At 37.3% G+C, this 12,910-nt stretch overlaps 1 protein-coding gene across 1 annotated transcript; it reads left to right on the top strand.

The window, feature by feature from the left end:
• Window positions 1-523: 523 nt before the first annotated feature.
• MSMO1 (methylsterol monooxygenase 1) lies at window positions 524-7,202 on the top strand. The gene is made up of 5 exons (XM_010086338.1): window positions 524-834; window positions 1,891-2,039; window positions 2,931-3,057; window positions 4,504-4,658; window positions 6,128-7,202. The coding sequence occupies exons 1-5, from the start codon at window positions 580-582 to the stop codon at window positions 6,333-6,335; spliced, it is 894 nt and encodes a 297-aa protein (XP_010084640.1). The 5' UTR covers window positions 524-579; the 3' UTR covers window positions 6,336-7,202.
• Window positions 7,203-12,910: the final 5,708 nt, after the last annotated feature.

Genomic DNA, 12,910 nt, shown 5'->3' with positions numbered 1-12,910 from the left:
GGCACCTGTGGGAACCCTGCCTCTGTGCTTTTGGGAGATATGATGAAAACTCCATAACTTATGGAAGGGGGGATTGCCTCAAGCCAGCTGCAGTCTAAAGGTAGTCTTCTGTGTTGATGTAGCTTGTATGGATTCTGGCTCACAGCTATGAGAAGAATGAGGCTGAATAATCAAAAGATCACAATTAATTTTCTAAGGCTAGTTTGAACCTTTGTGTGCTGTTTTCATGCAGACTACAATTATCCTGCAAAAGACTGGAAATAAAATTGAGTAATAATTAATATTTCTTTTTCTCTCTTGACCTTGTTTCAAAACTTGAGATCTGAATGTCTCTCAGAGTGGTTTGCCTCTCAAACCAATGTTGAACTTTGTTCTTTTATGCAATCCTGTAGGAGAATCTATCTTTCGCTTCCCTTTCCTTCCCTCCCCTGTTTTTACTTTAAAACTAGATAACAGCTAAGGTAGGTAGTGGGGGTTTTTTTTGAAGATTAACTACTGTTTATTCATTTTTTCTCAAAAATTGCAGGTTACTTAGACAACGGTAGAAGAACTGTAATTGTGATGCTTTATGCTTGAACAATGGCAGTGAACGACAGCGTTAATATCTTGAACTCTGCTTATCTGGCGGTGGAATATATAGACTCTTTCTTGCCTGACAATCCATTGCAACAACCATTTAAAAATGCCTGGAATTACATGCTGGATAACTACACAAAGTTCCAGATTGCGACTTGGGGATCACTTATAGTTCATGAAGTTTCATACTTCTTGCTCTGTGTACCTGGATTTGTCTTTCAGTTTATACCATACATGCAAAAGTATAAAATTCAGCAGGTAAGACAAAGTTGTGAACTACACAATTCCTGATTTGCCTTGGAGTATGTGAAGTAGAACACGTAACTGCAGTATCCTGGTTTCCAATTTATATGACCCTGTTTCCTCTGTCACAGTGGACATCCCGGAAGTGACAGACCAAAATTACAATGTGTGTGAGGAGAGGAAGAGGAGGGGATTTTAGGAGGAAGGCAGGTAGTTATTTCTGAGGGAGGGTATCCTTTCCAGCATGGAGGTCTAGAGAGAAAAGGGTATGGCAGTCTCTGTTAGCAAAGTTAAATTTTCTCTGTAAGTTTATATATCAACAGAGAAGGTATAGCAGAATCACAGCGTCTGTGGTAAAGGTATGTCTTGGTATTATAAAATAATTACGTGGTGTGCTTATGTAATAGCAAGCATTTCTTTCAAAGTATCTCTAAGTACACGCTCTTGAAAAGATTTTGAAATTTTGACAATGGAGAAAGCCTGGGATAGACTGCATACTCCTAATCGGCAGCAAAGGCACATCCGGTATCCAATTATTGTTTTCCCACAGTTCCGTGTAACATGAATTGGAAATTAATAATAACAGCTTCTGAAATTACTACAGTATTTGGTAAAATGTCTCCCTGCAAAAACTGGATGTTTTCAAGGCAACTTGTTTCTTCACAAGCTTATATCTTCAGCTTCTCTTTGTGTTATTTTTAGCTATGGAAATACATTCTGTGATGTGAAGAAGAAAACCAAACTTCGATTTGTGTTAAACTGTTGAGTATGAAACGTTCCCATTAATCATAAACACTGAAATAACAAAAATAGTTTGGGGCAACTGGCAAAGACAACTCCTGTTAAGAGAGGCTTACTTTAAATTTGACAGAAAGCTAGCTTAGAAAAACAAGAGGTTTTGGTGGAACTGAGTCCAATCTCGTGTGATTTGTATTGCCTGAGTTAATTTGTATTGTTGGAGGACCTGCTATCTGTCTTCCAAGCAAAGTGAAACTGTCTCCAAAGTATTTTTGCAACAGTTACGTGCAATAGAAGTATGTAACACGACTGATTCTTTTTGCTTCTTCTTAGGATAAACCAGAAACATGGGAAAAACAGTGGAAGTGTTTCAAAACACTCCTCTTCAATCACTTTTGCATTCAGCTTCCTCTGATTTGTGGCACCTATTACTTCACAGAGTATTTTAACATCCCATATGGGTGGGAAGAGATGCCTAGATGGTAGGTAGATTTTCTTCTTATGTTGATGCTGAGTTACATACAGTTGGAGGCAGAATATTTAAAAAATAGCGTTGTCAGCTCCAGTACACAATAATTTTTGGAGATATAAACGATGTTTGCTAATCGTATTTCTGTTGATGCTTAAATGCTATAAAAGCTAATTAGAACTTTTGAGATTTTTACATTTTTTTTAAATGGCCCCAAATTGTTCTGATACTTGGAAGAAAGGGGGATTAGGAGGGAGTTTCTGGAAGCAAAGCAAGATTCATGATGACATGGGTTAAATATTGGACTTTCTGGGTTTTTCCATCTGCATTTTTTGATTCTTCCCCCACCTTGTCTTGTATCATAGCAGCACTGTGTTCCTTAAGAGAGAGAATGTACCACCTGTTTCACATTGTCATTTTTTGCACTAAATTGAGACTTCAAAACAAAACTGGGTTAGTTATAAATGCCTTTTAATTTTGGTTTGTTTGCTTTTGTTTTTTTGGTTTTTTTTTAATAGCTTTTTTTCTTTACAACAGAAGCTCATGTTTCTTGGAAATTTATTTTCTATCTTGTTGAGACAGCTGATGCAGCTCTTTTATTTATAACATTACATGTTATGCAGTCTATAGATGTTCTTTATAGACTGTAATATTGAAATGAGTGTTTGTTACACTGCGTGCTAATTCACTTCAGCGTATCAACAGATGAGCTGATAGGTACAAGGACTAGTGTTTGGCAAGTAATATTTTTAGTATGTTAAAAAGGTAGTGTCCATGCACTGCTATTCAATCAGTAGTACACATGAATGTTTCCCACCCTTACTCGCATATAAACTATTGTATCTTTCAAGACTGTCTGTTTCCTAGTATAGTCTGTAGCTAATAGTGCTTCTGCTTTGTAAAGGTATGTTCTGGTTGCCCAGTGTTTTGGATGTGCAGTGATTGAGGATGCCTGGCACTACTTCCTGCATAGATTGCTGCATCACAAGAGAATATACAAGTATATCCATAAGGTTCACCATGAATTTGTTGTACGTATTCCTTGATTATTTTTTAAAATAGTTTTCTGTATATGTGGTTTCATACACCTTATTTAAATGTCTTATTTGAAAGAGTTAAGAATTTTATGTGTGCACCATATGTGCAGCTTATATGATTCAGGGAAGGATGATGGATATGGGCCTCTGGAAGCCGTGTAGTCAGTTGCATGATCCTGCATCGAGAGCACAGTGCGCTACAGAGATGTTTTGCGTGGTTCAGCATTTAGCAATGTTGGAGCTGACATTGAGCACAAGGTAATGAGCTATGCTTGACTGGAGGTGGCACTGTTCTGAGTGAATGAGGGTCCAGCAGTGCTTGCACCTTATAGTTGGTATAGCTGTGTTTAGATGTCACAGATGTCTCTGATCACAGCGGTCAGTTCTACTGTGTGTGTACTGCTGTGTTTCAGCATATAACCTGTACTGTGCCTAAGGTAAACTGGGGTGCTTTATACAGGCTGCCAGTAATAGAGAAGCTCTGTATAGATTGATACGTGCCTGTGTACGTACATCTGCAGCAGCAGCAGCCACTGTTTTCCTCTTGCGCTTGGCAGCCCCTCAGGTCTCCAGCAGCAGCAGCTTCTGACCGTTACTTTTGAGTGGTTAGCAGTTCACATGGAAATGATCTGTAGGCTAATGGCTGTTTCAGTAAGAACTTTTCTTGATAGTAAAAGGCGATTTTAAAATCACCTTAAGCCGAAGTAGACTTCATGTTTTTCTAATAATCAAACTTGTAACCTTCAGTATTAATTTTTTATAATTGTTATCTTTCTATGATGGTCTGCTTTTGAAAACTTTCTACAGAATTTATTTTTTTGTAAACCAAATGTAGGAATGACTGGGAGTTGTGTGTGTATATATATTAAAAAAAATATATGTACATATATAAAGAAAATAAAATGTTTTATTTCAGTCTCTAATAATATTTGAGCAATAAGAATTTATCTTAAAAATTGTCTAAAGTGAGGGGGGCTTTTAAATTATTTTAAAAATAAGTTTCTAAGTGATTCTTGACTCTGAGAATATTTTGGCTTCCTTCTTTCTTCTGCTTCCAATGCTGGATGTATAGCAAAGCTGATAGGAGCTTCCCAAATACTTTTAATATTCCTGAAATAATGTTTTGGCCTTGGGTAATGGTAAGCCTAAATAAAAATTTTCAACTTTTCAACTAGTAGTGAAGTATTTGGAATCACTAATGGAGTCATAATCCTTATGACCTTGGAATACTGTTTTCTGTTTTCCCAATGAGGAGCTGAACACCCGCGTTCAGGCGCTTGCTCAGTCAGACCATTTCCTTTTCCCATAATGGCATTCCCTTTGTCCTGTTGTAGTCTTGTGGGGTACTGGAAAGGGGAGAGTACCACGAAATGGTGATTCTGATTTGGGGGTATATAAAATTGAAAATGCTGACTTTTCCTGTCTGTTATCTCTTTCTAGTCTCCATTTGGAATGCAAGCAGAATATGCGCATCCTCTGGAAACACTTATCCTTGGAGCTGGCTTTTTTATTGGAATTGTTGTTTTCTGCAACCATGTGGTTCTTCTGTGGGCATGGGTAATATGTCGCTTGATGGAAACCATTGACGTACACAGGTGAAATGCTCATTGCTTTTTAATAATAGCTTTTTCTCTTCTCCCTAAGTCTGTCTTAAACTTTACCTGTCTCTTTCACTGAGCTTTACTATTTATTTTGCACTGAAATGCTTTTACGCATCTTACAAAGAATGACACAACGTGAACAGTTAATACTGCTTTCTGTTTTGAAGTAGTGTTAATAGCTGATTAGAAGAGTGTAGACTGTTAGCTAGAGCAACTTCAGGGTGCTGGAAGGTAGGTGCTTCATTAGGATGTCTGTCTCTTGATATTTGGTGTACAAGTGACCTTATGCATATTAGAACACCAAAAATAAATTACAAAAAATGATATTCTGACCAAGAGTTCTTTCCGTTTAATACTATGTCAGCCAGTTTTCCTGGATAAGAGAAACTTTGGCCTATGTAACCACTGACTGCCTTGTAAATAAATAAATAAGTAAATAAAGGGGTTTTATTTATTTATGGTAAATACAAAGGGCAAGACTTCTTGTCTCCATAGTATGACTGACTTCTTTCAAATTTGGCTTTGAAATGCTACTGCAAATCCCAATAGGCTTAGTTGGATTCATCTGCAAATGAATGAGCTTTTTTTTGAGAGGAAGGGGCGAGTCAGAATTCATATTCGAAATGTTAATGTTACACTTGTTGTGTCTGTAAATGTATTATGAAGCACGTAGTGTCTTACTGTGAGCTGTGTCAAGTGTTTTAGTGGAACGTGAGCTACTAACCAACTCGCCGTACACATCATTGCTGGTTTAGTTGTATATTGGTTGTTTTCTGAGAAGTCTATGTTGTGACATATCATAAAGTGCTTGATGCAAAACATTAATCTCCTTTGATAATTATCATTTTAGTGTGTTTACAACAAGTTAGCTTGCGCTCTCCCCACTAGGTGGTGGTAAGATGCTTTCCAGTACCACTAAGCAAAAGAGTTGAAATCCCTCTAAAGCAAACTGTTCTGGTTTTAATGTTACTTTAATAGTATATTTTGAATTTTAAACATTTGAAGAACTTTCAGTAAGCTGAAAATAAGAGTAAAATACTACAATTATAGTTTATTTTAAATGATGTTTGAGCAGCTGAGCTGATGTTCCTAGCTTGTCACTAAAAGATAGTGTTATTGTTCCTCCTTCCTAACGTCAGTTAAGTCTGCTAAGGCAGCAGAAAGTTGACCACTGTGATTTTTTTATGTCACTTGCTTAATTTCTTTTGGTGTTGCTTAATAAACTGAGCTGAAAAGGTCAGCAAGTACCAAAGCCATTGTGGGATAGTTTACAGAAGCATTTACCTAGGATAGGAGGGATTTTGTTTTCCTATTAAGCCAGTGTTACAGTGATTACCTCAGGGCTTTATAATAGCAAAAAATCTTTTTATTTGATAAAAACAACAAGTTATTGTCTATATTTTGTGGTTTATATCTGGGAAAAATCCTTACTAGTTACTTTTCTTTTTTCCCCTCCCTTGTAGTGGCTATGATGTTCCGCTGAACCCTCTGCATTTGGTGCCTTTCTATGCTGGGGCCCGTTTTCATGATTTCCATCACATGAACTTTATCGGCAATTATGCTTCAACCTTCACGTGGTGGGACAGAATCTTTGGTACAGACTCTCAATTCATTGCCTTTAAAGAAAAAGAGAAGAAGCAACAACTCATCATGAAGAAGAAGGCTAACTAAATTTCCAGTGTAAAAATTCTGATGCTAGTACTGGTAGTCAACTTTGCTTTTCTGTAAAGCAAAACAGTGATTGGGTGTTAAACAAAAATGTTGTTCCTCGGCTACTAAGTGGTAGGGAAAACTGGCTAATTACACTGCAGTATCTTCCTAATGAGAATGCTTTCTATTTTATATGTAAGTACTGCATATATTTTAACTACAGATTTAAAGATGATGCAAAAAAACCTGAGATGACTTGTGTCTATCCTTTTTTTTTATTAAAAAAATTCCGCTTCATCTTTGATATTGCCCACTTTGGATCCAGGTAGAATTATATACATACACTGAAATTGGACTTAGTTTTTTAAAATATATATTCTTGAATTTGTAATATCAAATAGCAGAACATATTAGCTGGTATCAGCACTGTATTATTTAAATATTGGGTAAAAGTTGCTTAAAACCAAAACATCTGTTAATGGGAAGCTTGGACAGGCCATTTGCACAATGGATAATGCGAACTGGTAATCCCAGAATAGCTGGCTAAACATGAGTTAGCAGACACATTCCTGATATAGATTTATTATTACTTTAGATTACAGGTAAAAAGAATAGAAGTTTTTATTTGAAGAAACTGTTTTTTGCTGCTCTTTTGAAGTTAGTCGTCAGTGTACTTAGCATTTACATTACATTCTTCTGTGTGTTGTAATTTGCTGAACTGACTTGTTGCTATATTTGCACTTGTGACTGATGAAATAAATGTGGTTTGGTTTGATGCTTGTATTATACCTTTCATATGTTTCTTTTAATACAAACCTGTGATAAAAAACGTGTAGGATGTAGCATCTTACTCTGTTCACCTCTAGTGAAGAAACATTATTTCTGTTAGTATGGGCGACAGCAGTTCCACCTGTTAAACTGCTTACAGAGACAGCAGTAAGAAATGGAAAGCATCTTGTAAATTCTGCTGGTTTGTGTTTTGGACTTGGACACATAGCTACTCTGTGTAACGACAACTTCTGGGCCAAGTGCGTTCTCAAGTTAAGCTACAGCTTTCATGAACTGGAATCTCAAAATCTACTACTGGAGTTGTACTAGTAATAGAAGCAGTAGTCTAATATTGTTGAATCTGCTCTAAATATTTGTCTGTTGCATGACAAGTAACTGTGGAGGTAAGTAAGAAGGGCTTAAAGCCTTATAAAGGTATTTCATTTTGTATTTTAATATCAGCTGCTCTTCAGACTTCAAAAACCACTTCATATACCCTGGGAGTCCTTTAAAGATGCTTGCAGTGTTTTCCCTAGTCAAGACCACCTGAATTTTCATGCTGTTTCCCCTGCAGTCTGGCGTAATCTTCAAAACAGGCACTCTTACGAAAGTGCAGATGAGATTTGGCTTCTAATAAAAATTCAAGGTGCTAATGATATTGAGAGTGATTCAAATATTACTTGAGATGTAGGAGTGGTTCAGATTTCTCTTCTGCATGTGTTTTATAGAAGCTTTTACTTCTCTAGCTGTATCCACATTCAAATTTGGTGTTCTTCTCCTTCCCTCTAAAAGGAAGTAAAAATACTTGACTGTGGCAGGTGAATGGAAGCTGAAAACCCTGTATTCAGTTTTTAGCAGCGACTGGTACTTAAGACTTCCTGAATCCATGTGCCCTGCCACCTTGAACCCTCCATGGTGGAAGCAACCTCTTAAATCAGATTTCAAAGGTGGCCATTATCCTCTTTGCTTTGTCAACTCCCACTCTCATCCTGCAGCTGCAGCTATACTTAGCTTTATTTTACTGAACCCCTAGCCTAAAAATACAAGGAGCCTTCAGTGCTTCAGATTTGCCCTGTGTACATGATTCTGCTCACTGGTTCTAAGCCCACTGGCTTGTGCCTATACACATGCTGTCCAAAAGCTGTGTACAACTGTGTGCCGATTGCTTAACTACTCCAGTAAAGGTATGTGTAAAAGCTTGGTGTCTCCTCCACTATTGCAGAGCTCAATCAGAGCACTAGAAGTTTGATAGGATGACTTCACAAAGTTACAATGTATATTCCATTCTTCAAGAGGTTTTCAAAATAAGGAATGTAATTTTAATGTATTACTTACACCATCTTTTTGGGTACAGTGTGCATGGGTGGTTTTTTTTGTTCTTTTTTGATGACTTGAATCCATACTTTTCTGATACCCATTGCTATTTCAGTTTTTTGGGTTATTTTATGTACATTCTTAAAGTAGCATGTGATCACATCATTGCTTTTGATCCTCTTTCTTTAACAAATCCCTAGACAATAATGCAAATTGTGCTTTATAATTTTATTTTTTTCTGAAAAAATGTGCTCACCAGACCTCTCTCAACACAGGAACTTGCATTTGAAAACCGTGGGCTTGGTTTGCTGCAGGACTCGGATAGACCTGCATTTTGCCACCACCTCACCACCTTTGCAAATGCAGAACCTTGTATTTATTACTGAACATGATGCTGGCTAGTAAATGACCTACCTCATTACTATATCTTTTACGCATAACAAAAACTGTGTTAGGCAATTACGTTTTTGAAGGTTTTAGGCCTTTATTAAGTAAGACTTCACTGATTTTTTTTTTCCATGTTTAGTGAGACTATATATAGAGTACGTGTAGTTCTGAGAACTAAGAGGTTTTTGTGCGATAGAAAAAAAATGAGAGCAACATATGGGTGACAGATTTTGGCTCTGGACGGGGCACGGCAAAACCTTACACAATCTGTTGTCCTTTATCCTCTCTAGCCAGGAGAGAGATTTAACTCTTAAAAGTGGTAGGATAGGGGAAGGAGTGGGCAAGCAACAGTTTTTCTAACCTAATCTTTTCCTAAAAGTCCCATTTAGTTTAAGTAAGGCTCATCTGTGAGAAATAACAGCTTGTACTGTCCCTTAGGATATGACAAGTCCTATGGAGGTGATGAATTAATTTCTTCGGGTTTGTGTCAAAAAACATGGAAACTTGAAAAGTATAATAAATTGTTAAGATTAGGATTGCAAAATAATCAACTGCTTTTGGCTGCTGATATGAAATACTGAATAAGGAGGTTTATATTACACAACAGCACAGCTTGTCAGAAAATACTAATAATGACTGATATTATATTTGTAGATTATCTGACTTCCTTTATTTTCCTCACTGAGTTTATAATAAATGGCTGCTGAGTGTTTTAAGGTAATTTTAAAGAAAAGTGTTATATGTTTCTAGATTTTTAACATTGATTTTTATTGAAAAAAATGCTATTTTGAAAACTCTATTATGGCTACAGATAGTTATTGCTAGCTACAGAGTCTGGTTCATTGCCTCCAAGTCTCCATCCTGTTACTGCTGCCTCTCTCCGTCAGCTGCAGCTTTCTGGTAAATCTCAGCCATTGAAACCTGTAACTGGCAGGTCTAGGGAGAAGGCAACTTTTTGCGATTGATTCTTGCTATAATTTTTTGTCTATGAAGGTAATAAACACAGCAGTCAAATCACTTTTCAATGGTATTTTTCACCAGCTAACCAGATTATATCACATCCTCCACAGTAAGGCATTTCCTCTGTTTCTCAAATAATTTCTGGGGCTTGTGTCTGAATTTTCAATGTCTTGTTTCAGCTGTAAGTATCAGAAATGTGTGTCCAGATCCTTCACTCTAACGCCACCTCGGTGGTATAATCACATCCTTCCTCTTAACCATTTTCCTTACGTCTAAACATTCAAAGATAAAATCAGCCGTTCTGTGGCACTGCGCTGGAGAATATAGTCAAGGGACCCATCTATTGTGATCTCTCGATGCTCCTAGCGATACTGCTTGCCAGACTGTTACGAGTGTTTTCTCTGTTTCTTGCTCTTATAGTGTAATTTGCTGCACTGAAATATTTACATGTTCTTGATTTACCAAGTAATCTAAATCACATTCCAGAGGTGCTATATCCTTATTATTCACCGTTCTTTGTCATCCACAAATTTGAATCGGCTGTGAATCGCATTTATGTCATCCCTGAGTAAATTAGCCACTGGACTTGAAAAACCAGTCCCTGTGGAAGACCAGAAAAACACTTCTGTTGGATAATGACTCACCACTTTTATAAAACCCTTTCATCCAGTTTCAAGTACTCTAATGGTCCTGCATGGTAGTTTCTCTGTGTGAGAGTGTTTGGCCATACAGCCATGACATCTCTCAGCAACAGCATTGGAGCTCAGTGTCCGGGACCTAGTATCGCCCCAGGAGCAGTGATTACTCCTGCAAACTGAAAGAAGCAGCAGAAATAAGCCACTGCCATTTGTGCAGGTATGCAGTGTGTAAGTGTGACTGTCAGATATATTTTGTATGAAATTTAAGCTGCAGTCTATAAAGAGACTCTGTATGGAATTGTTAGGTGTACAGAATGTTCACCACCCCAACAAGAGCGCAGTGAGCTCCTGGTAGGGCTGAGTTTCAGTAAGATGGGTGAGTCACCAAACAGGTGGCAACAGTAAGAGATTTAGCATTGCAACATGTAACTGAAAGGTGGGTTTTTTTGCCTTTCCTTCTCTGTAACCTCCTGTGTAACTGTCTTGTCTGCATTTGGATTTGTAAAAATTAATTCTTTACTTGTTTCTATTTCCTTTGACCTGCCTTGTGTTAAGCCTGTTCTCAAGGTACAATTTTCCATATCTCAACCCTGTTTTGCAGGCATCCAAGAAACAGAGCCATTGAGTTGTGCAAGGCATTTTGGAGGTTGGTAACAGAAGCTTCTGTCTTGAAGACAAATCTTCAAGTGACCAGAGCTGCCAAGTGTAATAAGTGTATATAATCAGCATTCAGATAAGTTTTGTAAAAGCTTCTTCCACCTCACAAATTATCTTTACGTAATTGCCTGGTAGTTTGTTAACACTGAGACCAACTGTTCTCTCTTTAAAGTTGGTCAGAGCTATTCTATCATTAATTTATTGATTGAAACCCTTACCCCTTTTACTGTTCTTTTAGGACATATATGGTTTATAGCTGTTTTTTCTGAATGGTTGCACCATGTTAATATCATAATTAGTCTTTCAGAATTTTACCAAGGAGATAGCCCTCCTCAGAGTGGGGCTTAAAGACCAGCTATTGATTTGGTCTTGCTGATCTGAACGCCCTTCTCCCTTACGCATTATGTTCAGCACCCTACTTGGTTATTTGCCTGTTAGAAAACACACTCTTCTCCTGCAGTATAGTGCAACCTTTCACTTCTTTCCAAATATAAACCAGAGAAGTTTACTGCGTATTTCCATGGCATTGTTTTTAACAGTAATTTGTTATTATTAACCTTCAAAGGTTAAAAAGAGGGTAGATTTAGACTAGGCTTTAGGAAGAAATTTTTCACTGTAAGGGTGGTGAGACACTGGCACAGGGAAGCTGTGGATGCCCCATCCCTGGAGGTGTTCAAGGCCAGGCTGGATGAGCCTTTGAGCAACCTGGGCTAGTGGGAGGTGTCCCTGCCCATGGCAGGGGGGTTGGAACTTGATGATCTTTAAGGTCCTTTCCAGCCCTAGCCATTCTATGATTCTATGGTTAATAATGTAAATATCTGATCTCTATCATGGAATGATTTTTAGGATGTCTGTTGTTCCTAATGTGCTTCTGTTGTTCCTAGTGGACATAGCTTTAGGATTCTCATTTTTGGATTATAAAAGAATATAGTTCCCTCAGGCTGCTTGTCTTGCCACACAAATAAAAAAGGTGCAGTTACTTGAGTCTTATAAGCAGAACTCTGTGAGTTTGAGGAGTGTTTTGTTTTTTTGTTTTTTTTTTTTTTTTTCCCCAAAGATTTATTTAGGTACATGGTGAATCATGATTTGCTGAAAAAGATGGATTCAGGCAAGTCAAAAGTATTTGAAAATTTGAATCACATTCAGCAAATTGGTTTGGCCAAAAGAGTGGACTAATACACAGGTATATATATTACATATATGTTTGTATTTGTCTATAAATACATATTTTTGTAAATGTCAATTAAGTTTTCTGTACTATTACCAAATAATTTAGACTGCATCTGTTAGTGAAACACAGTCTACTATTCAGTGTCATATGCAGGCATAAGAGAGGTAAACTGGATTTGAACTGTGCTGATCAGGACATTTTCTGGGCAGGGAGCACTTGAGCTCCATGCCCTGCTCTAATTCGTGTTATTAGCTTACAAGGCCACACCAGGGGCCTGGTTATGCATGTAGCCTGGGGATGCCCTTGGGGATAGGGTATTCCTCTGAGACTAAGGCAAGTGCAAAACCTTTTTCCAAATTGCAAAGATAATTTGGCCTTTTCTTGTGATGAAAGTCATAATGTCTGAACTCAGGAAAACAGGAGGAGGGGTTGGATAGAAAAGAAGTCATTGATTTATTCCTCCTGCTCTGTTCTGTGAATGCTCATAAGCTCTCTGAGAATCTAATAATTGTATCTTAACCCCTTATTAAAAGGAAATTAGTATGTGTGAACTCAAAATTAAATACTCTATAGTACGTAAACCACCATATTTTACATAAGATGTGCATGTGCATGTCTTTTTGTAAGTACTAATTCTTTTAATCCTTTTAGGGGTGGAGGGTTAAAAAGTATGGAAATTAATGTAAATCCATTCAGATCTA

Source organism: Pterocles gutturalis, unplaced genomic scaffold (genome assembly GCF_000699245.1).
Source record: "Pterocles gutturalis isolate BGI_N339 unplaced genomic scaffold, ASM69924v1 scaffold656, whole genome shotgun sequence".
In the NCBI taxonomy this organism is placed as follows: domain Eukaryota; kingdom Metazoa; phylum Chordata; class Aves; order Pterocliformes; family Pteroclidae; genus Pterocles; species Pterocles gutturalis.
Note: the sequence above shows the minus strand (reverse complement) of the source record. Positions and strands in the feature narration are given on the sequence as shown.